This window comes from Sorex fumeus, unplaced genomic scaffold (genome assembly GCF_029834395.1).
Source record: "Sorex fumeus unplaced genomic scaffold, SorFum_2.1 ptg000094l, whole genome shotgun sequence".
NCBI classification, from domain to species: Eukaryota; Metazoa; Chordata; class Mammalia; order Eulipotyphla; family Soricidae; genus Sorex; species Sorex fumeus.
In genome coordinates this window covers 20,375,885-20,401,592 of record NW_026606151.1, presented here as the reverse complement: position 1 = coordinate 20,401,592, position 25,708 = coordinate 20,375,885, and the positions used below count along the sequence as shown (strand labels likewise).

Sequence of the window (25,708 nt, the reverse complement as noted above, 5' to 3'; positions counted from 1 at the left end):
TGGGTTTTGGGCCACACCTAGCGATGCTCAGGTGGAGTAGAGATGGCCTAAGGACATGGGTGTAGGAACTTGGGACGTGATAGGGAGAGGAATGCTAGTACAGTGGGTAGGGAGTTTGCTTTACGCACAGACCACCAGGGATTGATCCCATATGGCCCCCTGAGCCCACCAGGAATGATCTCTGAGTACAAAGCCAGGAGTACCCCCGGCCAGGGATGGTCCCCAAAACGAAGAAATTGAAAACATTTAAAGAATATTGTTATTACTGTAATTTAGACAACAATTTTGTAATAGTGCTAATGTTTTCGGTTTTGATGTACAGTTGCCACATTTCACCAAGATCAAGGTGCCAAAGCCCTCCACCTTGTTCCTCCACCTCTGCCCCCCCCCCCCAATCTGTTTTGGAATCAATAATGGGATCATTTTAAAATGAATACACTACTACTATATCTCTAACTATCATTGGCCATCTTTTTATTTCAGTTGCTTCCTTCAGTTTGAAAATCCAAAACATAATAGTTTATGGAAAGGAGCTGGAGTGATAGCACAGTGGGTAGGGCGTTTGCCTTGCATGTGGCCAACCCAGGTTCGATTCCCAGCATCCCATATGGTCTCCCAGCACCGCCAGGAGTAATTCCTGAGGGCAGAGCCAGGAGTTAGCCCTGTGCATCATTGGGTGTAACCCAAAAAAGCAAAAAAAAAAAAAGTTTATGAACAATTTGTTGCTAGTGGGGTGGGGGGAGCACAGCTGGCATTGCTCAGGGGCTTTGTGCTCAGGGGAACATGCATGGTGTATGGAACATGTATGGTGACAGGGACTGAACCTGGGTTGGGCACTTGTAAGGCATGCACCCTTATCCCTGTACTCTCTTCAGCCCCTACTTAAACGTTTTAAACAGATTACTCTGTACAGATTGATTATGTATTATGCTATATAATTCCTCAAACTCGTTGGTCTGACTGAATTGACAAGTTGCTTTTCTACTTTGTTCAAAAGAAGTTCAGAGTATTTTGGGTGCCTTAATTTTATTGTTAATATATTCATGGAATTGTGTAGTGCCTCCTTTATATTTTTTTCAAAAGTGTGTTTCATTCTTATGAGCATTTAGAAGGCTTTCATCCATTATTGTATTGATTTTATCAGAAATTAAGAATCAGATTATTCTTAGTTTCTACAACCATAAACCAAACATGACTCAGGAGATTAATACATAATTTTATTTTATTTTTATTGTTTTATTATGTAGAAGGACAGCTACTTATTCAGCCATTGATTAAGCTGATTGAATTGGGCATGAACTCCACATTACTTTTTCTTTTATTTTTCAGAATGTTAATTTTATTTTATTATTTTATTATTATTTCCTTCACCCCCCCCCCTTTTTTTTTGATTCGCCATGAGATACAGTTACAAAGCCTTCATGTTTGTGTTTCAGTCATAAAATCATCAAACACTCATCCCTTCACCAGTGCACATTTTCCACCACCAAAATCCTCAGTATTCCCCCACCCACACCCCCGTTCCAACCCTTCCCCTGCCTATATGGCAGACAATTTTCCCCATACTCTCTCTCTACCTTGGTTTCATTTGATATTTTGACACCAGTCTCACCACCACTCAAACCTGCCAAAAAGGCAATGCTAGACGATTTGTTTTATATTGCTTGTTATGGATAGAGTATAATGTCCAGGAAATTCTGTGTTGTTCTCTTTCGGTAGCTTTAGTTTGTAGTCTCTGGGTCTTGGCCGTTGATAAGATTACATGGCACTGGGGGCGGTTTGTGGGTGTGACTGCCAAGCTACTGGAAAACTAGGGAGCTGGGGGCAGGAGGCCCGCCCAGTCCCCATCAGAGCGGGCTTGGAGATCTCAGTCATGGGTTTCTGCTGTACCTGGGTTTTCCGGCCGATCCCACTCTCCAGTGAGGTTCATCCCGTCTTGAGTGAGGCTCGTCCTTTCTTGGGAGAGGTTGTCCGAACATGTGGAGAGTGGCCTTGAACATGGCAACTGTTGGGTTCTGGAGGTTTTCGGCTGCCGGGTCTCTGCTTGGGGCAGGGAGGGAGACTCAATCTGCCTCCCTCTGAGGTGCCCTGGTGAGGACACCCTGGTGTGGGGTCAGGACATTCTGCAGCATTCTCTTCTGGGAGCTTTAGTTTATATTCTCTGGGTCTTGTCTGTTGATGAGATTGCATGGTGCTAGGGGCACTCTGTGGGTATGACTGCCAAGCTACTGGAAAACTGGGGGTCTGGGGGGGAGGAGGCCCAGTCCAGACCCAAGCGGGCCTGGAGATCTCAGTCACAGGTTCCTGCCTACCTCCGTGCTACAGACCTTAACTGCATCTTTTGGTCTCTTTAGAGATTTATGTGTGTCTTAAATAAGGCCAATCAGTGAGCTTATATAGAAGAGCCGGAGGTGGTTTGTGGGTGTGGCTCCCATATATCTAACTTTTGCCCATTTAATTTCTTGGTAAACTTGTCCCCAAGTTGTTTGTTCTGGCCAAAGGCACAGCAGCAACTTTGGGGTATCTGAAAGTCTGAAGGCACCATCAGGCTGGTACGTATGGGTTGACCTGCTGGCAGCACCATATCCCCTAATTCACAGTTAAAGATGTGAATATAAATCTCCCCTCAAACTTAATTTTTAAAACTATTTTGGCCCTATACGTGTAAAAACAAAAACCTAAAGTAGCTGAGACAATATCCCCCAGCATATTTTCAGACAAATTAAGACAGTATCTTTTCACCAAAAAATATATTTCTACTTTAATATCCACAGAATTGTCAGACTAAATAATAAAAAGTTCCAAGCAAATAAATGTGTGTTTTTCTTTCTTTTCTCTTTTCTACTCGACTGTTATCTGGAGAAAATAGGAACTCTCCTTTATGTTGCAAATGTGGTTTGCTTTCTTTTGCTTTCATATGGGACACATTTACATTTCAACTGAGATCTAGGGCTATGAAATACTGTTTGGATTTTTTACTTCACGAAGGCACTACCTGGTCTGAAACATGGGCATCTTATGGGTAAGTGACCAGAGGACTTACTGCCTGACTGATGCTTCTCTTTTTATGCAGTGAGAGAGATAGTCACATATTTCCCTCAAATGATATCAAACAAACAGAGCACTCCCTCCTTAGCCCTGGTCATCTGGCTCACTGTAACCCTGTAAAGGTTGATCGTCGATTTGCTCGAGCGGGCCCAGTAACGTCTCCATTGGAGACTTTGTTGTTACTGTGTCTGGCATATTGAATACTCTCGGTAGCTTGCCGGGCTCTCCGAGAGGGGCGGAGGAATCGAACTCGGGTCGGCCATGTTGGCCGCTTGTAAGGCGAACGCCCTACCTGCTGTGCTATCGCTCCAGTCCTGTAATGGCCTAAATACACAGTGCCTTGGAAATTAAATTTCTAAGAGGAAAAGAGAGGACAAAACAAAATATGCAAGAGAGTATAGGCGATACAGTGCTTGCCTTGCACGTGATTGAACTTGATATGAGTTTGATCTCTGACATTGCAGATGGTCTCCCAGGCATTGCCAGGAGAGATCTCTGAACACAAAACCAGGGAATGTCTTGAACACTTGACCAGTTATGGGCTTTAGTTTATATTCTCTGGGTTATGGGCGCCCTCACCATATACATATATATATATATATTTATACATATGCATGTGTGTGTATATACTCTATGTATATACACACATATATAATGCAAAATACTTTGCTTTTCCTAACTCAGTCTCATTATCTTTCATATTTCAGTGTTTCCATCCATTGCAGTTTTATGAATGATCCAAAAAGTCAGCATTGTTCTATGTATAGAGCATTAGCGATGAAGAAATTAGATCAAACTTCTGCTCCCACCTGGGTTTACAAACTACTCTTTCTGCTGGGTTACCGATTTTTCTTTCTCCTTATTCATCAGGGGAAGGCAAGAATAAAGGAGAATAATGATAAGCCTGCAAATAAGGCTGGACATCTTGAGAGAAGGAGGTCTTTGGGAAGGTGTAGATATGGGAGCCAGTTGTGGCATTGTAAAAGGATACGAGCCCAGCATCACAGTCTAGAATAATCCCTACAACTTCAGGCTGGACCCTCAGAGGAAGGGGAGTTGGGGGAGAAGTAAGGGCTAAATAACTCTTGTTTTTACACAGTCTGATGACCCAGAATCCAGATTGAGGTGCCTGTGCCGTGGCAATGTCCCTTGACACATTTTTCAGACAAACGCCTACATCCCATTGAGTACCTTTGCCTACATCCACTTCAAAGTAATGTTTTCCTGAGATGAAGCTCTCAAAGCCTAGGACACAGGGTAAGACACGAAATCTCGCAGGAGTGTCAGGCTTTCTCTGGGGGCATCCACGGGTCACTTGCCTTTGATCCTCAGACAGAATTAATTCCTGATGAGCTGTGTCTGGATCCAGAGTTACATTGACTGGGGGGGAAAAAGATAGAAGTATTTTTTTGATGTTCAGTCAGTCTTTAAAAAGGAAGAAGGAGGAGAAGGAGGAGGAAGAGGGGGAGGAGGAGGAGGAGGAGGAGGAGGAGAAGGAGAAGAAGGAGAAGAAGAAGAAGAAGAAGAAGAAGAAGAAGAAGAAGAAGAAGAAGAAGAAGAAGAAGAAGAAGAAGAAGAAGAAGAAGCAGCAGCAGCTTCTTTAAACCCCAGTTTTCTTTCTTATTAGCTAGAAGACATTTTCTGAGCCTCAGTTGGCTAAACATAGTAATGTCCATGTGTGTCACAGAGAATGGTGGAGAAGACTGCATGAACTAAAGAGTAATACTTTTTAAGATTCCTGGTACATGGCAAATATCCACAATGTGAGTGATATCACCATCACCATCACCATCACCATTACCATCACCATCACCATCACCATCACCATCATTTCTGTCTTACAGAAATCAGGAACGGAAAGTATCAGAATTTATAAGGGGCCTGTCTTTTCCAAAAGCCCACCTCCCAGAAGGAACTAAGGAGAGTCTCCAGCCCTTCCTAGTGTGAGATTCAGTGTGAGGGTCCTGAGGTGTGGTGCTGCTCAGACCCTGGGGTGCAAGGGATTATCTCGGTCACTACGGTGCCACGAAGGGCCATATGAAGCATTATTGGGGGCCTTCAGGGCTACACCCAGAAATCCATAGAGCACTAGTTTCAATCCCTGATACCTCAAAAAACAAACAAATAAAAAAACAAACAAAAAACCCCCACAAAACACTGCAATAAGTGAGCACTAATGAAACAAAACCAAATCGTAAAACCGCCCCAAATCCTCACAGAAAATTTGGGATGAATTTTTATGTAAATAATCTTCCTAAGATTAATGGACTGGACTTTCCTATCAAAAGGAGTGTATTATTTAGCCATTAGAATGACTAAATTAAGAAGCATAACTTGAAGCTTCTGCGACTTATAGGAATCACATATGAATTTTCATGATTAAACACAAGCTCGTAGTAAAAGGCTGGAAAAAAATTGTCACCTAGCAAATCCTGGGATGGTCATGTTCTATCAGACAAAATCGAGTTCAAACTCAAGAAGGAAATGAGAGACAGGGCTGCACATTATATATGACATTATATATTGACCAAGCAATCAATACATAAAGAGGACTCAACTCTAATCAACATACATGCACCAAATGAAGGGACAACTAAGTTCTTCAAGCAATTACTAATAGGTTCAAGGAGTCACATCCACACAATGGTAATAAGAGACCCTAAAACTCTCACTCTCATCACTAGCTAGATCAATCAGGCAGAAAATCAATAGGAAAACAACTGCCTTAAGTGAGGAGTGGAAGAGTTGGATTTAATACAAATAAGCAGGATTCTCCACCTCCAAGACTCTCAATACACATTCTTCTCAGTGCACATGGAACATGGAACATTCTCCAGATAGACCACATGCTGGGGCATAAAACAGGTTATCATAGTTATGAAAATAGAAGTCACATCAAGGTCTTTTTAGATCACAGTGCTATGAAATTAGAAATTAAATGAAAAAATAATGAATGAATGAAAACTGTGAGGGACCAGGGAGATAACCCAAAGGGCTAGAGTATTTTCCTTGCATGAAGGAGCCCTGGGTGTGATCCCTGGTACCTCATGGACTCCTGAGCACCAAAGAGTTTGGAAACTCCAACTATTGGAATCTAATAACTAATATTTGCCTCCAAACAACTATTTGAAAGCTAAACAACTAAACAGCAATCAGGTCAAAAGAGAAATAAAAAGATACCTGATAACAGATAAGAATGAAGACATGAGCTCTGAAAACATATGGGGCATAGTAAAAGCAATATTAAAAGGACAATTCATAGCATACAGATCTACATAGGAAACATAAAAGACTTAAATAATTAATCTAACCCTGCATTTTAAGAAACTAGAAACAAAGGGTCCTGGAGATAATAATAAACTTTATGTCCCAGGCAGTTATTTAAACACTAGACAGGGTGATTGATGCATTTAATATTCGTGACTTGGGGCTGGAGCTATAGTACAGAAGATAGAGTGCTTGCCTTGCATGAGGCTGATGCAGGTTTGATTCTCAGCACCCCAAGCCTACTAGGAGTGAACGCTGAGAGCAGAGTCAGGCATAAGCCCTGAGCACTGCAAAATGTGCCCTCCAAACAAAACAAACAAAAATATTATGACAAACCAGTAATGTGGGGACTGTTTATGTTTTCATTTTGCACAAGGGGAAACTGAGGAGATGAATAGCCTGAAGTGACAGAGCTAAGAAGTGGGAGAGCAGGAATTTCCAGTCTTCATAGATATGTCAGGAACATACTATCAGGAAGAATGTGAAAGATTTGTTAAATGTAAACAACCTCTGGCTGTGAGCCTGATCCAGGTGGTGAACTTCATTGTAGTTGAACATTTTCCCCCAAACCTACAGAGTAGGGGTCCTTCAATCTACTCACCTTGATAGCGCTTTAGCATCTTCATCACATCAAAGTAAAGCTCAGAGACATTGCACACAGTATGCAGCTCCAAAGAGATCAACTTCTGTGTTTCCATCTTGACATCTGAACTTCTAGAATGAGCAGAAACCAGAGATTCCTTCATTGGTTCCTTCCATCCATGTCTCTATGCCCATGCCCCTCCCCTGCCCACATTGATGATATGGGGCACTCACCTGCTCAAGCTGTCTTTTATATCCTGTAGAGAAACAAAGACCAGGGGTGAGTATTTGAACACCAGGATTCCATTGGGTTTGGCATGTGGGGCTGTTCTCTATAAACATCCCTCTAAGGAAGTCAAAAGATGGAGCCTAGCTGTAGATACTGATGGATCCCATTTGGGTGATTCGCACCCATCCCTGATGCTATCACATGGCAGCATACTTATTAACCTCTAAAGTGGAACTGCTCGGATTGGGGCTGAGCGTCCTCCTCCCAGATCCTCCATAATTCCAGTAGGCAGGGGTCACACCCACCAACTGGCCCCCTGGCGCCGTGTAATCCCATCAGCGGCCAACACCCAGAGACTATAAAACCCAGCTCCCGGAAGAGAACAACGCAGAGTCTCCTGCCCCCGCGCCTGGCCTTCCTCGCTGGGGCCCCTTGGAGGGGAGTGGGTTGAGTTTCCCTCCCCGCCCTGACCAGGGCTCCTGGAGTCGAAGATCTCCAGAACCAGCCACCACCATGCTGAGACCACTCTCCACACACATGAAGGTACCAGCAGAGGAACAAAGGCATGCAGGTCCCGGAGCTGAGATCTCCAAGCCTGCTCGGATCGAGGCTGAGCATCCTCCACCCAGATCCTCCATATTCCAGTAGGTGGGGGTCACACCCACCAACTGGCCCCCTGGCGTCCTGTAATCCCATCAGCGGCCAAGACCCAGAGACTATAAAACTCAGCTCCTGGAAGCTTATTATTTCATCTTATTATCTCACTCTTACTTTGGACAAAATGGCAGGCTACCAAATGTAACCTGCCCACACGGCAGAGTCTGGCAAACTCCCTGTGGTGTACCCAATATGCCAAATAGGAGTAACAATGATGGATCTCATTCTCCTAACCCTGAAAGAGCCTTTAATATGGCACTTTAAAAAAAAATCTCAGGGCTAGGACGAAGGAGACGTTACTGGGGCCTGCTCGAGGCAATCGGCGAACAACAGGATGGTCGTGATCATGATAGTGAAAGTTGAACTAAACTATGTTTTTAGTTTCTTGCTGAATCTTTCTTGTGGGGAAGCTTTGGTGTCTCCAACCACATCAGCTTATGAAAGCATCTTGGGCACATGGGACAGGAGCTTGTCCAGGGCACTTCTAGTTTTCAGTGACATGCTTTTCATCAGAGCAGTCATCCTGAAGATCATGTGTCATAAAGTCTCAGTGCTGACTCCCTGCAGGCCCAGGACAGAGCTACTATGTGGTGGCAGCAGGCCACCCAGGGTGCTGGGACAGTCATACTACCATCACAACTGAATAGGGTAACCCCCATTCCATAATTGGAACAGGAATAAATAGCTCTGGGCATTTATTTTAATGGGCTGGATCCTTTCTGGGCTGAAACAGGCACGAGATAACTACTGGAGTCAGAGCTTTCCAGTAAAAGCAGGGGAAATGTTCTTAGTCATTTAGCTCACAATCAGGCATCTGGAATAGCCCTTCAGAAGATAGTTTGACAGTCAAGAGTTCTGTGTCTCGAAACAGAGTCATACAAATAGTGGCAAAATCAAGGCTCCATATGTCCAAGTTACCCATGCAGGCAGGGTATAATTTTAAATTCACTTGTAAATATTTTACACCCTTGTGGAAATGGGCTGGAGCAATAGCACAGCGGGTAGGGCATTTGGCTTGCACGCGGCCGACCCGAGTTCGGTTCCTCCATCCCTTTCCAAGAGCCTGGCAAGCTACTGAGAGTATCCTGCCTGCACAGCAGAGCCTGGCAAGCTCCCCATGGTGTATTCGATATGCCAAAATCAGTAACAAGTCTCACAATTACTCACAATTACTCTCACAGTCATGTAACTGGTGCCCGCTTGAGCAAATCGATGGACAACGGGAGGGCAGTGCTACAGTGCTACAGTGGAAGCAACCCTACATTACATATGTGTTCCTAAAAGAAGCAGTGCTGGAGAGATAGGGTAGGAGTTAAGGTGCTTGTCTAACATGCCCCTGAGCACTGCTGGGTGTGGGCTTTAAAAAAAGAAAGTAAAGTAAAAGAAGAAAGTAAAGGCCCTCCCGTTGTTGTCGATTTGCTCGAGCGGGCCCAGTAACGTCTCCATTGGAGACTTTGTTGTTACTGTGTCTGGCATATCGAATACTTCACGGGGAGCTTGCCAGGCTCTGCCGTACGGGCGAGATACTCTCGGTAGCTGGCCGGGCTCTCCGAGAGGGGCGGAGGAATCGAACTCGGGTTGGTCATGTTGGCTGCGTGCAAGGCAAACACCCTACTGCTGTGCTATCGCTCATTGATTAAAAAAAGAAAAGCAAGTAAAAACTAAAAGAGCATCACTTTAAATTCCCCACACTCCTCTGCAAGGGGCGGCAGGCCTTTCCAATCTTGACATAATCCCTCACCAATCTCCTTTCAGCAATGCAGGAACAGAAACTCCTTCCTTTTCTCCAAGAACAGTCTCACCTGCAGCAAGTTCTGGGCTGAGTCTTGGCATTTTCTCTCTAATTCCAGGATGTGATTCTTGAATTCTTGGCTCTGCTTTTCCAAGGCTGCTTTATTTTCTAGCAATCTGTTGAGAGTCTGCTCTTTTTCTTTCTCCAGCCTCCAGAGATAAGACTCTTCCTCCTCATGCAGGAAGTTATGGAGTGTCTTAAAATCAGAGTGGATTTCTTGTCTCCTAAGTTCTACCTTCTCCTACAAGGAAGAAATGTGCTCAAAAAGTAAAAATAAGCTAAACGTTCATTGATTGATAGATAAATCACAGGCACATAAAAACTATGGAAATAGACTCACAGTAATAAGAAAACAAAGTTTGATACCTGCTGCAACTTGGAAGAATCTTGGGCAATTTTGCTAGGTAAAGTCAGAAACAAAAGACTAAATATGTACATATATATATATTTGTCAGATTCATAGACAGAAAAGGGAACAATGTCTATCAGGATTTGGAAGTGGAAGTGAGGAATTATTGTGTCGTTGGAATAGAGTTTCACTTTGGGACAATGAGAATATTGCTAATGTATGGTGATGACTGCAGGGCAATGTGAAAACACTGATTGCCACTGAGTGGTTTACTGAAAGGGCTTAAAAAGCTTAAAACGGGAAATATGATGTTATGCTTATTTACACACATACACATGCCAAAATTTATACTCACGATAGATTCCTCAACGGGTATGCATAAGTTTCCTATGAGTTATTTTGTTTGTCTGGTTTGTTTGGTGGTAGTGGTTGGGGGTGCACACATGGAGGTGCTCAGAGATAACTCCTGGCTCTGTGCTCAGGGATCACTCCTGGCAGGCTTGGGGGATCATATGGGATGCCAGGGATTGAACCTGGGTTGGCTGTGTGAAAGGCAAGCACCCTACCCACCATACTGTGACTCCAGTCCCCATTCCTATCAGTTATTTGAGCCTGAAGAATGTCCCAAGTAGCCTGCAGTAGGGTCATGCCAAGGAGGCAGACACTGAGAAGTAGAAGACCTTGTCACAATTGGATATAATTATTGGCTTGAATTCCTTCTTCTCTAGTCTAGTCTTCTTCTAATCAGGAGAAAAGACTCACAGGAATGTTAGATAATTTCAGATGGAACTTGGCCAAGGTAAATACACTATCAGTTATAAAGATAGACATGAGGGTTTGTTTTGTTTTGTGAGGCCACACCTATCAATTCTCAGGGGTCACTTCTGGATCCGCACTTACCAATTACTCCTGGCCATACTCGGGGGACCATGTGTGATGCAGGTGATTGAATCCAGGTCAGCTGTGTGCAAGGCAAGAACCCTACCCATTGTCCTGTGATTACAGCTCCTAAATATGAGTTTTCAATTGGATTTAAGACTCTTTTTGGTTGAAGGCAAGTTATTGAACCAAACCCTTGTAGTTACCATAGCTGGAACTGAACTTTGAAGCCAGAATGTGGGTAAAACCATGATTATCAGCAGGAAGAAGTCTGGATTGTAAATTCTTAGAAATATTTATCCACCAACTCTTAGGTACATTTCATCATCTTTATGTAGTTAATTGACAGAAACCAATCACTTGGGAAGAACAGAATTGCAATTTCCATTTTAGCTTTCTCAAATCATACAGTATTCCAATGTCTATGAAATTATAGCAAAGGAATAATAGATTTTTCTTGAAGTAGAAGACAGGAGCTGCTTTAACTATTGTGTTGATGGGGGTTTCCCCTGTGTGATTTTTAAAATTAAAGTCCTCCCCATGCAAGAGCACAAAATAAGAAAAACTGTCCTTTGAGAGATCATGTTTAAAATCTGCAAAGAATGAGGACAGAAGTTGGATGACACTTCTCAAAGCTCATTGCCCGTGGGATAAAAACATGTAGACGCTGGATTTTATCAATAAGGACATAAGGAATGTGTCATTATTCATGGGGAGTCATGGGAATAGTGACCCAGAGCCTGCAGTTGCAGCAGTTCTGATCCTCCTTATAGACCTCATGAGCTCGAGTCATGCAAATCCCACCTGGGATAATCCTGTTTCTTGGTTCTCAAAAAAGTTGACTTCTGAAGCTAATAGCTTAAGAGCCAAGCCCTGTTCTATGGCAAATGTGTCAAAGTGATATGGTCGATACTTTGGAAGGTACTTTGGTGTGTTTAGAATTTGTAGCCTAGGCAAGGATCATTACAAAGCAAGGAGGTACCCCAGTTCTTCCCACGAGGGACTGGGTGTCCTAACCAATTGCTAGTGAAAGGCTGAAGTATTTGGGGATAAATTCTCCAGATATAGTCAAAGCAAATACCACTTCCTACTTTGCATTTTAACGGTTGGGGCCATTTTATTGACATTTAAAGCCATCATAATGCTTTCTCCAACCATCCTGGGGCATGCATCCTAAGATGGAGAACAGTGTGAGCATAATAAACGTTAAACTCTTACCTCCCATTCAGTTATTTGTTCATTCGTGAACTGTGTGTAAATCCAACACAGATTATCTACTTCCTTCAGTTTTGTCACAGCTTTCTGAAGCTTTTCCTACAGAAAAGAAAACTGTGTTAATAATTTTTATTTTGCAGTCTCACTGCTCTTAAGACATCTAATGGAATCCCAGCATCCGAGACACAATCACTCTGAGAATCTGAGGGGCCTTTCCAGGCTGAGAGGAAACATGATGAAGCTGGCAGTGATGCAACACTTCTGATTGTCTTGGATCGAGAGAAATTGGTTGGAGTTTAAACATAGTTTTTGTAGTGTAGAAAACAAGCCTTAGGAAGGAGTAAATCACTTGTCCAAGGGGACAGTATTTTCCTCAAGTCTAGTTAGGACAGACAATAAATGAAGCACCTAGACTCTGCCCACCACTTCATTCCAACACAACAAAGGCAGCCTTTATACCAGTCTTTGAGGCAGAAAACCTAAAGATTATTTCCAAACCACTACTCACCTTCATATTTTCTAGTGATTTATTTAAAATGTTTTGAAATTCCCTCTGTTTCTAAAAGATTTTTTTTATTTTGCTTTTTGGGTCACACCTGGCGATGCACAGGGGCTACTCCTGGCTCTGCACTCAGGAGTTACTCCTGGCGATGCTCAGGGTACCATATGGGATGCTGGGAATCGAACCCAGGTCGTTCACGTGCAAGGCAAATGCCCTACCCGCTGTGCTATCTCTCCAGTCCCAAAATTCCCTCTGTTTCTTAACTGAACTCTTTCTTTCCCATTTCCTATGGGAATAATCTGAAATTTACAACTTGGTATCTTTTACCAGAATGGTATTCTCAGGTCCCTACTATCCCCTGTTCACAAGTGAAAAACCCTTGTAGTCAATCCTCTGAGCTATGACTTTTCACTATGAGATAATACCAAAGATCAAGGCCCAAATTCCATTACTGCGCAATCACCTGCCTTTCCCTTCTCATGTACCTGGTGTCAGCCAAGATCCTTTTCCTGTGTCCCACATGTCGATCTTGTGTCTGGACACCATACCTTTTCTCTATCACTTGGGGCCACTCACCACCATCCTAACAAAGGGATTGTGGGCATTTTTCCTTTCTGGGTTTGCTTATAGGACCAAATGTATTGTGACTCTGTCCATTATGTTTTCAAATGCTATGACATGTCATGCTCATTACGGCTTCTCAAACTGGTACATGGTAATAAACAAGAAAATGTGGAGATGTGGGTTCCTGTATACTGGATTCTACACTTCATCACAGCAAGCGTGGAAAGACAATCTTAGGGAAGATTGGGATGCAGTCAGAACCTGACTCAGTAAGTATCATATTTTGGTTTTCAGAAAGTTGACATGATAAATCCATATTGGAGGATCATATCTCAGTTTCAGGCTAACTATATATTACTTAGGTAGAAAGGTGAGAAGTTGAGAACTGGAGAGAAAATAGGGATTAGGTCACTTTTGCTGCCTGCAACCAATCAGGTTCTATCCACAGCACTGCAGACAATACCCCAAGCACCACCAGGAGTGACCCCTGAGCACAGAGTCAAGAGCAACCCCTCAGCACTGCTGATTAGTTTCCAAATCTAAAAAAAAAAAGAGAAATCAATAAAGCTGAAAATAGAAGAAATAAAAATCTTCCCACTTGGGACATCATGTGACTGTGTCATGCTAAGAAAAATAATTGAAATGAGTGAGAAAGATTTTTCTAGAAATTTTTGGTAATTAATAAATAACAGATAATTTTATTTATATGGGCTGGAGCGATAGCACAGCGGGTAGGGTGTCTGCCTTGCACACAGCCAACATGGCCGACCCGAGTTTGATTCCTCCGCCCCTCTCGGAGAGCCCGGCAAGCTACCAATAGTATTCGATATGCCAGACACAGTAACAACAAAGTACCGAGAGTATTCGATATGCCAGACACAGTAACAACAAAGTCTCCAATGGAGACGTTACTGGGCCCACTCGAGCAAATCGATGATCAATGGGAGGGCCTTTTTATTTATATGTGGGATATAAAGAAACAAAGTTAGGGAAAAGATACAATGAATTCTTGACTCTAGACTACTGGCTTGGGGTTGGCCAATATGGATGACTTAGTTGAGCAAAAAAGAGTAGAGGTGAAGGGACTTTGGCACCTTGGTGGTTGATATCTGGGATATGTGGCTTTGGTTTTAATTTTTTTGTAGTGGGAAGGAAACCAGGGCTCACACAGAGAGCGCTTTACCGCTGCACTACCCCATAACTTACTTTTGAAGAGTGAGAAAAGCATTTCTGAAACATATATAGAAATTTAAGTTACCCCAATTAAAAAAATTAACAGATAAATAAAACAGAGATGAAGAAAGAGGACAGGGGTTAAGGCTTTTGCCTTGCACACAGTCAACCCTGGGTTAATCCCCAGCACCCCATCTGGTCCCTGAGTCCAACCAGAAGTGATCTCTGAGCACAGAGCCAGGAATAAGCTCTGAGCACTGCCAGGTATGCTCCCCCCTTTCATGACCACGATCACAATCACGACCATCCTGTTATTCGTCGATTGCCTCGAGCAGGCCCCAGTAACGTCTCCTTTGTCCTAGCCCTGAGATTTTTTTTTTAAAAAAATTGCCATATTCTTTCAGAGTTAGGAGAATGAGACCCTTCATTGTTACTGGTATTTGGCATATTGGATAGGCCATGGGGAGTTTGCCAGACTCTGCCGTGTGGGCAGGTTACGTTTGGTAGCCCGCCAGTTTGTCCAAAGTAGGAATGAGATGAAAAGATGTTGTGCGGCCACGAAGGTGGCCACGCGCTTCTGGGAGCTGGGTTTTATAGTCTCTGAGTCCTGGCCGTTGATGGGATTACAAAGGGGGGAGCATACCTAGCAGTGCTCAGAGCTTATTCCTGGCTCTGTGCTCAGAGATCACTTCTTCTTTAAATACATAAAATTAATTAATTAAATAAATTAAATAGGTTTTAGTTGGGGCCAGAGAGATGGTACAGAGGGTAAGGTAATTGCCTTGTACACGGCTAAAATGGGTTCCATCCATGGGACCCCAGATGGTCTCCCAAGCCTCACTAAAAGTGATCCCTGAGCAAAGAGCAAGAGTAAACCCTGACTGCTTTAAGTGTGGCCACAAAATTGAAAACACACACATAGAAAACAGGGTTCAGGAGCACACAGGCTGCATATGTGAAGCCTCTGACCTCACACACTCACCTTATAGTTTTGACACACGTCTTCCACAAGAGCTGTCCTGTGTCCTTTGTGCGGCGGTGTCCGCTCACAGCGCCAGCAGATGAGCTGTTCATCATCTTCACAAAACAGGTGGAGCTTTTCTCCATGTTCCTCACACAGTTTCTCACGCTCCATCTCCTTGATGGTTTCAATGAGGTTTTGCAGCTGCTTGTTGGGCCGGAGGCTCTCCCTTTTAAATGGCGCCTGACACTGGGGACAGTAGATGTACCATGGCAATCCCAGGATTTGTCTCTCAAGCTTGCCTGCTATGCACAAGCGGCAGAAGCTGTGTCCACAATCGATGCTCACAGGCTCAGTCATCAGCTTCTGGCAGATGAAGCAGGTCACTTCCTCCCTCATCTTCTTGGCAGACATGGAGCCTGAGGCCATGGCTTTTCCTGAAAAATGTTTCAATACTGGATCAAGAGGCACAGATGAAGCAGTTGAAATTCTCCCGAGTGTTGGAAATACACCTCACCCGGACTTCCGCAGGTCTTGCTATGTTCTCTCTGAGAAATGAGATGCATTAGATAGAATTGGGAGGATGCATAACGTTACCCACAATAAAAAATGTTGTGGAAGACAGTGGTGACTATCTCATGTGGTCACTTAAATTGATGCTAATAAAAGAAAAAATAAAATTCCCTTTCTTCATCTAACATGTCATGTTTCATTGAGTAATAATGGCATGCTAGCGCCCATAGCCAAGAGTTTTTGATCGATGGTTAAGAAAATCAACAGGCACATGAAAAAGATATTCATTGTCTCATTGCTAGGGTAATGTAAATGAAGCCATGAATTCTGGTCTCACCTCGATGTAAATGGTTATTATCTTAAACAATAAGTATGGGGACAGGAATGGGGCATTTTCCTTGCACGCAGTCAACCCACGTTCGATCCCTGGTATCCCATATGGTCCCCTGAGCACCCCCAGGAGTGATTACTGAGTGCAGAGCCAGGAGTAACCCCGAACTTCACTGGGTGTGACCCAAGAAACCAAATAAAATTAAAATAAAAACACAACAAGAATGGGTGAGGATGTGGAGAGAAGAAACCTTTGTGGAACGTTGGTGGAAATGCAAACCGGACAACCAATATGGAATTTAGTGTAAAGACTCCAAGAAAGAATTCTTCCTTAGGCTTTGGTAAACTTCTAGTTTGCTCTTGCTTAAAAATTCACCACCGAGGTGCTCATATTGGGTCTATCTTGCCCGCACGGCAAAGCCTGGCAAGCTACCCGTGGTGTATTCGATATGCCAAACACAGTAACAACAAAGTCTCACGATGGAGATGTTACTGGGCCCGCTCGAGAAAATCGATGAACAATGGGAGGACGGACAGTGATGTAACTTTGAGATCAATGCTAAAAAATGAAATAAATAAAGAGAACTAGGTTAAGAGACAGAGAGAAGTAATATAGGCATCTTCACGTAAATTGAAACCAAAGGGAGAGAAATCAGTGAAGGTGGTGAAACTTTCCCATTCTCTGGACATCAGGTATCATCAGTACCCATATTATTTTTTGTAAATGTTAGCGACAACTACAGAATTAGTGATGTATGAAGGACTCCTTGAGAAAAAATCACATCTGAACGGCCTAGATCTTTCATGTCTGGTCTCCTATCCACTCCCACTGTGAAAGCCCCCCAAATTACAGGAAACTACAGTCTACTTGGAGCTCCCTCCAGGATGAACCAGACAACCAGCTGCAGAAGATGGGCTGGTCCTCGAGCAGAGGTCATGGAGAATCAGGAGGTGACTCTGTCTCCTCCCAAAGTACAGGGTGACCGGAAGTCAGGATGTTGACAGCTCCAGGATATAAAAAGGTGTGAAGCAATGGAGTAAGGTCTGATCACTGGGGTAAGTGGGACACTGGTTGCTGGTCCCTCAGAGTCTACCAGAGAGGACCTCACAGGCAGAGACAGGGGAGCAGGGTCAGGAGTTCGACTCTGTCCCGCCACCACGGCTGCAGCTGCTTTTGGAAACTGGGCATGTGCTCCAAACCCACTGTGGTGAGTTTATGGGGAGGGGAGTAGAGGAAGGATAAAGGATAACAACAGACATCCCTTCAACGGTGCTGAAGTAAAAAAAAAAAAAGCAGGATTCAACTGAAGTTAATGGAAAGGCAATTTTTCTCTAATCATAGAACTCTTCCCTTGGAGGAGAATCTTCCTTAGGAACTTTCACTAAAGGCCAGTTATTCCTCTGAGGGGCTCTGTGACCTCAGGAGAAGCCCCTCCTCTCCTCTGAGCCCCGAGGGATGACTATGGGGCCTTCACTGGCCTGACATCCATGCCCTGCTGAGAGGACACAAGGAGTATCCTGAAAGTGAAAGCAAATGGGAAGAGAACAAGAAAGCAAAGTCTGGACCCTGCCCTGATGTCAAACACACAGAGAGAGAGAGAGAGAGAGAGAGAGAGAGAGAGAGAGAGAGAGAGAGAGAGAGAGAGAGAGAGAGAGTCCAGCCTGGACTGTCGGTACCTTCTCCACACAGCAGACAGCACAAGCTTCTTCCCTGAGGTCTCGTCTGTAGCTGCGTTTCACTCGGCCTGAAAGGAAGTTCACTCCCACTGAATTAAACCCAGAATCGAAACCACTGTGGAGGGGGGAGCCCTGTAGTGTTGGGGCAGGAAATGAGAGAAGTTGCCATTGTGTTTCCTTCTGAGCTTGCCTTCAAGTTAGGGGATAGGTACTTGAAAACCCTCTTGAGCAGTAAGAGGGAGGACAAGTCATAACCGGGAAACTGTTCTGTGTCCTCAGTCTGAGTCCAAGAAGGAATCCCAGCTCAGCTCCCAGACTCTGACTTCAGATCTCGGCACTTTTGACACAAAGTCCCAGGGGAATCCAGAAGTCTTCCTGGTCAGCTTGTCTTTGCTCTTCTAGGTCCCTGATTGTTTGAAGCAGCCCAGGAGGATGTGGGGAAGTGGGTGTGGCCAGGACAGGGCTCTGGGCATCAGGCACAGGCCCACCTAGCCTCTCCCCTGTCTCTGCTCTGTCTCCTTCCTCCTCACTGTCCCTCTGCAGGACTCAGTACTCAGGACAGCATGGGAACCACTAATGGCCAGAGGGAGTGTTGTCAGCTGGGAGCCACCAATCCGTGCTATGGGGAAATGCTGTGGGTGTGCTGTGGAGCCTGGAGTGGCTCAGCTACAGTGGGGAGCACTCCCCAAAGTACTCTGAGATGACTCTGGGCGTACTCAGGGGAACCATGCGTAGAGCCAGGGATGGAATTGGCATCAGCCACATATGGGCTCAGAGCCTTAACCCCTGTACTCTCTCACTTAGGTCTTTATTCTTTTTTAAAAATAAATCTTGCTGGAGCAATAGCACAGCAGGTAGGGAGCTTGCCTTGCACGCAGCCGACCCGGGCGGACCCTGGTTCAATTTCTCTGCCCCTGTTGGAGAGCCCGGCAAGCAACCGAGAGTATCCCGCCCTCACAGCAGAGATTGGCAATCTCCCCGTGGCGTATTCAATATGCACAGTAACAAGTCTCACAATGGAGACGTTACTAGGCCCGCTAGAGCAAACTCGATGAACAACGGTAGGACAGTGCAGTGCTACAGGTGTTTCCCTAGTGCCTGAGCCAGAGAACACTCTCACCAACAGTGAATGCAGATTCCTCTGTCACCACAGCCCACCAAGTGTTCCCTCCCCACTCCAGTCTTTTTGATATGACACTCTCATTGGTGGGAGATGGTATTGTATTGTTGTTTTGATTTGCGTTTTGATAAAAGGTCTTGATCAAAGGTGACAACAAACACCTTTTTTAAAGTGTGCTGACTGACCAGCACTGAGGGAAATGTTTGTTTATCTTCTCTCCCCATTTTTGATGGGATCATTATTTGTTGTCGTTGACCTTTGTGAGTTCTTTATCTGTATGGCTCTGTACTTAGGGATCATTCCTGGTGGGCTCAGGGCATTATATGGTGTGTTGGACACCAAACTTGGTGGCGTGTGGGTCCTGTGGAGTGGTCTTACCTGCTTCTTCAGCAGGCCTTCTCGGAGGGTGGCGTGTTGAGTCTCCCTCCCTGCCCCAAGCAGAACCCCGGCAGCTGAAATCCTTCAGAACCCAGCCACAGCCATACTCGGGGCCACTCTCCACACACTCAGACGAGCCTCATGCATGAAGGAATCAGCAGAGGAACCCAGGTACGCGGGACCTGGGGCTAAGATCTCCAAGCCTGCTCAGATGGGGACTGGGCCTCCTCCACCCAGACACTCAGTTTTCCAGTAGATTGGTAGTCACACCCACAAACTGCCCCTCTGGTGCCAAGTAATCTCATAAATGGCCAAGATACAGGGAATAGCCACCATCCCTCTCAGAGAGCCCTGCAAGCTATCCGTGACGTATTCGACATGCCAAAAACAGTAACAATAACAGGTCTCATTTTCCTGACCCTGAAAGAGCCTCCAATATGTTTGGGAAGGATGAGTAAGGAGAGGCTACTAAAATTTCAGGGCTGGAGCTGGAACAATAGCACAGCGGGTAGGGCGTTTGCCTTGCACGCGGCCAACCCGGGTTCGATTCCCAGCATCCCATATGGTCCCCCGAGCACCTTCAGGAGTGATTCCTGAGTGCAAAGCCAGGAGTAACCCCTGAGCATCGCCCGGTGAGACCCAAAAAGAAAAAAAAAATCTCAGGGCTACTAAAATCTCAGGGATGAATGGAGATGTTACTGGTGCCTGCTTGAGCAAATCAATGAACAGTGATACAGTGATACAGTGAATTCTCCCACTCCATGAGCAGGGGACGTGTCTCTATTTCCTCATGTCAACTTTTATTTCTTGAGGAAGTGTTTTCTAGGTTTCTTTGCAAAAGTATTTCAATTCTTTAGTTCAGCTGATTCTGAGGGACTTGATTTTCTGAGGAACAGTTGTGGACAGGATTTTTTTTAGCTATCTTTCTTCTCTTTCATTATTTGTATATAGGAAAGCCGAGTATTTTTATATATTGATTTTGTAACCTGCTACTTTACAAATCTGTTGTTTCTAGGAGTCTAATTCAATTTTATTTTTTGTATTATAATATTCGGAACTTTATTTAACATCTTAGCTTTAAAAATAAACATATATTGAGTCACAATGAATTAAAGAGACTTTTTCTCTTTTTTAAAGAGAAAAAGCTGTGCTGGGAAAAAGCCACCAGATGGCGAACTGGAGCACTCCAAGTAGCAGGCTTGCCTGCAAGGTCACTTATTGGTTTGGTTAATTTCATTTATGTATTTATTTACTGTTTTTTTTGGGCCACAACTGGCAGTACCCAGGAGACCACTCCTGTTGGTGCTTTGTGGGCGATATGGAATGCTGGAGATCAAACCTTGATGACCATGTATAAGGCAAACGCTCAACCTGCTGTACTAGCTCTGTAGCCCTAAGAAGAGGTTTTATTTAAAAAAGATTTTCCCCACTTTATTTAAACACCGTGGTTTACAAAGTTGTTCAGTTGTTCATGTGCATATCAAAGACGCCACAGGGAGCTTGCCAGGCTCTGATGTGTGGGCGGGATACTCTCGGTAGCTTGCTGGGCTCTCCGAGAAGGATGGAGGAATCAAACCCGGGTCGGTTGTGTGCAAGACAAATGTCCTACCCGCTGTGCTATTGCTCCAGCTGATAGTTATTAAATTATGTTTGTGTAGGATTGATCTATTACATGTTAATTTAAAATGTATTAGCAGAGAGCCTCCAACCCAGTCTCCACCACTTCAACAGGCCCAGCTCCACATCTCCTCTGTTTAATTCCCCCCTCCCCCACAGCCTGTGTGAAATAATGTCCCAACTGATATCTGCAATGTCCCAATGGTCCCCTTCCAGCAGCCCCCAACCCCATGTAAACTCAGCTCTATTAACAAAACCTAAAGTTTCAGTTACTATGATCATTTTTCATTTTTGGGTTTTGAGGTGACACCTGGAAATGCTCAGGGGTTACTCCTGGCTCTGCACTCAGAAATTGCTCTTGGAGATGCTCGGGGTACCATATGGGATATGAGGATGGAACCCAGCTTGGCTACTTGCAAGACAGATGCCTTCCCCACTGGACTATCACTTCAGTGCCCACTTTGATCATGTTTGTTTTCTTACTATATTTGTTTATAATCCACATATGAGACAGATCTTATTTTATTTGTTTTTTTCTGCAAATTTTATTTTATTAAAATAACATGAGTTACAAAGTTAGTCATAGTTGGATTTTTGAGAGATCTTTTAAAAAATTAACTGTGGAAGTGGTGACATCTACACACATATCGATGATTGAAACTAAACTCCAGAAATTTCGCAGAATTGTAAATCAATGATAAGTATAAAATTTTTTTTTTCCAAAATGATTTCATTTTACTTTTTCTAGTAAAGCAATGGTCAGGGTTCTGCTAAGGATTTGTTCAGTAAATACTTGCTATGGAAATCCCTCTAGTGATCTTTGTCAGCATAGGAGCTGTTGCGTCCTCTCTGGTAATTAAGTTCTGCCCTTGTGGTTGAGAGTGATGGGGGCAAAATTCATATATTTCTACACATATTCATATATTTCTAGCTCAGTTCTGTTGACAAAATTTTGACTTCTGATGACTTTGACCATTTGGTATTCACTTATTATATTTCTTTCTTACTGTGTCTGTATTTTGTCAAATACCTTTAGCTCAAACTATTTCTTATGCCAAAGCAGCTTCCGGAGGGTGGCGTGCTCTGTTACCCTTCAGTCACTGATCCAACCCAGTCTCCATCAGCTTGCCAGGGACTCTGGCTCTGTGGGGTATCTGACATTCTGTCTTCATGTACCCACAGCCTAAAGCAACTCTTTATTTCATTCCCCCTTATCCCAGATAGATAAGCTCAGAGGACTTATGAGTCAGAAATGTCCAATCTTATATCAACTACAGTTTCCTAAGGCTATGACTTTGTGACATTCTCTAATCATAGTTGTTCCTGCTTTCACTCACTTGACCAGATGCTCTCATCAGTCAACTCAGGCAGGATCAAAAAGAAAGTCTGACATGGAAGGGGATAGGTCGGAGACCTCACAAGGCACAAAAGGAGGGACAGAGAGAAGGGAATTGGAGAAATAAGGGAAGTTTATTGGGTTGTGCTTTTAGGTGGCTCCTACCACTCCCGGTGAGACTGGGGTAGAGTTGTGCCCTGGGAAGGGTAAGTGGAATTTTATCTTGTCTTGGTGGGAAAAGGGAACAGGGGTCAGTGGGAATGGTGCGTCTGGTCTGGCCTTCTGTCACCCTTGGGGTCCGTGTGAGGAAGCATGGGATAAGAGCCTGGGAGCACCTGGGGCCAGGTGGGCCAGAGTCCTGACTTCCATGCTGAGGCAGAGTGGTCTCTGACTCCTGGAATGTTGCTATTCTGTCAGCTAATCGCTATTTGGTCCTGAGCAGTGCCATTTGGTCTGAATAAACTTTACAGAATGTGCTTTTGAAAACAAATCTATTTTGGGGCTGGAGCGATAGTACAGCAGGTAGGGTGTTTGCCTTGCACGTGACAGACCCGGGTTCGATTCCCAGCACCCCATATGGTCCCCTGAGCACCGTCAGGAGCAATTCCTGAGTGCAGAGCCACGAGTAACCCCTGTGAATCTCCGAGTGTGACCAAAAAAGCCAAAAAAAAAAAAAAAAACCAATCAACCAAACAAACAAAAAACCCAAATCTACTTAGTTTTTAAATCTACTTAGTTTTTAAAAGGTAAAGGTAAAGGTAAAGGCCCTCCCGTTGATCATCGATTTGCTCGAGCGGGCCCAGTAATGTCAATAGTGAAAAATAGAGCTGTTTTGAAAATAAAATAGTTAAGGCCTCTTTGTTTGGCATATGAGTTCTAATAAAAACTTTCAACAATTCTGCCAGCAAGAACAGTTATGAAAATTTAAAATTATTCAGGATTGGTGCTACTAGCTCAGTGTGGAAATATCAACTTCTTTTCCATTAGTGAAGCACCATCCAAATTAGTTTCATTCTGAATTTTCTCTCTACATGAAGCAACTCACTCTAAGTCAGTTGTGATGTTTCCCTCACCCGTCACTGGGCAGGACCCTCTAGGTCGGTGACTGTCTGCACTTACTCTCTCATTCAGGGATGCAGCTCAGATTATTCCCTGAGATGTTGATGGTCAAGAGTCACTGCCCTTTTCATGCTTTTGCTGATATAATGGAAGCTTCCCTTACTCTGCCGCTGAGTCCATATGGTAGCAAACAAGCAGAGAGAACCGGAACCTTCTGAGCTCCTGTCATCCTGCTCACTGGCCTCTCGGGTGTCTTGGAAATGAAATTATCTCTGAATTAAATTTAATAGTCTCTGAAATCATGGAGAGGAAAGGAGAGGAGACATACTCTGAAAAATAAGCAATGCAATAACAATATCTTGCTTTTTTCCACTGTAAAGGCCCTCCCGTTATTCGTCGATTTGCTCGAGCGGGCCCAGTAACGTCTCCATTGGAGACTTTGTTGTTATTGTGTTTGGCATATCGAATACATCACGGGGAGCTTGCCAGGCTCTGCTGTGCGGGCGAGATACTCTCGGTAGCTTGCCGGGCTCTCCGAGAGGGGCGGAGGAATCGAACTCGGGTTGGCCATGTTGGCTGCGTGCAAGGCAAACGCCCTACCGCTGTGCTATCGCTCCAGCCTATAGTGCACAGTCATTATCTTTTGTGGTACTGCTTGAATATAAGTTACTTGAGTGCAGTGTTTTGCATTACAAATCACGATCACAATCATCCTTTTGTTCATCGATTTTCTCGAGCAGGCACCAGTAACGTCTCCTTCTTCCTAGCCCTGAGATTTTAAAAGAGCCATTTCAGTGCTCTTTCAGGATTAGTAGAATGAGACCCATCATTGTTACTGGTATTTGGCATATTGAATATGACACGGAAGTTTGCCAGACTCTGCCGTGCATTACAAATGTTTTAGGTAAATATCTAGGTATGGGGAAACAGCCAGGAAGAATTTAGATCCGAGTTTTGTTCCCACCTGGATTTACCAACTACTTCTTATGCTGGTTTAACTAGAAGGAGACTTTTCTTTTCTTTTTTCTTTTCTTTTTTTTTTTTTTTACTCATTTAAGGAAGTCAGGGACAAAGGAGAAAATGGATAAGCCTCAAAATAAGGTCTGAGAGCCTGAGAGAAGGAGGTCTTTGGGAAGGTGAAGATGTGGGAACCAGTAGTGGCGTTGTAGAAGGACACAAGGCCAGCCTCACAGTCTAGCATAATCCCTACAACTTTAGGCTGGTCCGCCAGAGGAATGGCAGTTGGGGGAGAAGTAAAGGCTAAATTTCTCTTGTTTCTTCTCAGTCTGATGGCCCAGAATCCAGACTGAGGCTCTCGTCCTGTGTCAATGTCCCTTGGTACATTTTCCAGACAAACTCCTACACCCCACTCAGTTCCTTCTCGCACATCCACTTCAAAGTAATGTCTTCTTGAGATGAAGCGCTCACAGCCCAGGATACAGGGTAAGACAAAAAATCCTCCAGGATTTTGATACTTCTTTGTGCCTACATTGTTAGTCACTGTTCTCTGATCCTTAGACAGACATAAATCTGGAGTAGCAGTATCTGGATCCAGAGTCACATTGTCTGAGGAAAAAAAAAAGAACAAAAGACTTGATTTATTTTTTTTAAATTTCTTTCTTTCTTTCTTTCTTTCTTTCTTTCTTTCTTTCTTTCTTTCTTTCTTTCTTTCTTCCCTCCCTCCCTCCCTCCCTCCCTCCCTCCCGTCTTTCTTTCTTTCTTTCTTTCTTTCTTTCTTTCTTTCTTTCTTTCTTTCTTTCTTTCTTCTCCTCCCTCCCTCCCTCCCTCCCTCCCGTCTTTCTTTCTTTCTTTCTTTCTTTCTTTCTTTCTTTCTTTCTTCCTTCCCTCCCTCCCTCCCTCCCTCCCTCCCTCCCTCCCTCCCTCCCTCCCTCCTTTCTTTCTTTCTTTCTTTCTTTCTTTCTTTCTTTCTTTCTTTCTTTCTCTCTCTCTCTCTCTTTCTTTCTTTCTTTCTTTCTTTCTTTCTTTCTTTTTCTTTCTTTCATTCTTGTCTTTCTTTCCTTCCTTCTTTCTTTTTTTCTTTCTTTCTATCTTTCTTTCTCTTTCTTTCTATCTTTCTTTCTTTCTCTTTCTTTCTAGGGGAGGCCACACCAGGCAGTGCTCAGGGTTTAATACAGTCTCTGTGCTTAGGAATCAGTCCTGGCAGTGTACTATTTGGGATGCTGGGGATTCATTGGTATGTCAGGCAAGCGCTCTACCTATTATACTATTCCCCAACTCCAAAAGACTCACTTTTTTTGTTTGTCTTTATTTGGAGTCCCCACTCAGTAGTTCTCAGTGCTTACTCCGGGTTCTGTGCTTTAGGGATCACTCTTCGTGGGCTGGGGGTGTTGGAGATTAACCCTAAGTGCTTTAGGTTCCCTCAGTGAATTGTGCTTTTTCCTACCGCAGAGAAGCTTACAGTGCTCTTAGGAGCACCCCTAATTCCCTGAGTTTATCTTT

General features: G+C 44.0%; 2 protein-coding genes across 2 annotated transcripts in view; both read right to left on the bottom strand.

Moving 5' to 3' along the window:
- Positions 1–3,907: 3,907 nt before the first annotated feature.
- LOC130040449 (E3 ubiquitin-protein ligase TRIM38-like) lies at positions 3,908–15,653 on the bottom strand. Its single transcript, XM_056132529.1, has 6 exons — positions 15,240–15,653; positions 12,022–12,117; positions 9,586–9,816; positions 7,132–7,154; positions 6,917–7,029; positions 3,908–4,428 (listed from the first exon to the last, which is right to left on the bottom strand). Exons 1-6 carry the CDS (start codon positions 15,645–15,647, stop codon positions 3,908–3,910), a joined length of 1,392 nt encoding a protein of 463 aa, XP_055988504.1. The 5' UTR covers positions 15,648–15,653.
- Positions 15,654–22,956: 7,303 nt separating this feature from the next.
- Positions 22,957–25,708, bottom strand: part of LOC130040366 (E3 ubiquitin-protein ligase TRIM38-like) — a 30,055-nt gene continuing 27,303 nt past the window's right edge. Inside the window, exon 7 of the mRNA XM_056132417.1 lies at positions 22,957–24,814. Within this exon, the coding sequence (XP_055988392.1) occupies positions 24,294–24,814 (521 nt within the window). The 3' untranslated portion in view covers positions 22,957–24,293. The remainder of the gene's footprint in view (positions 24,815–25,708) is intronic.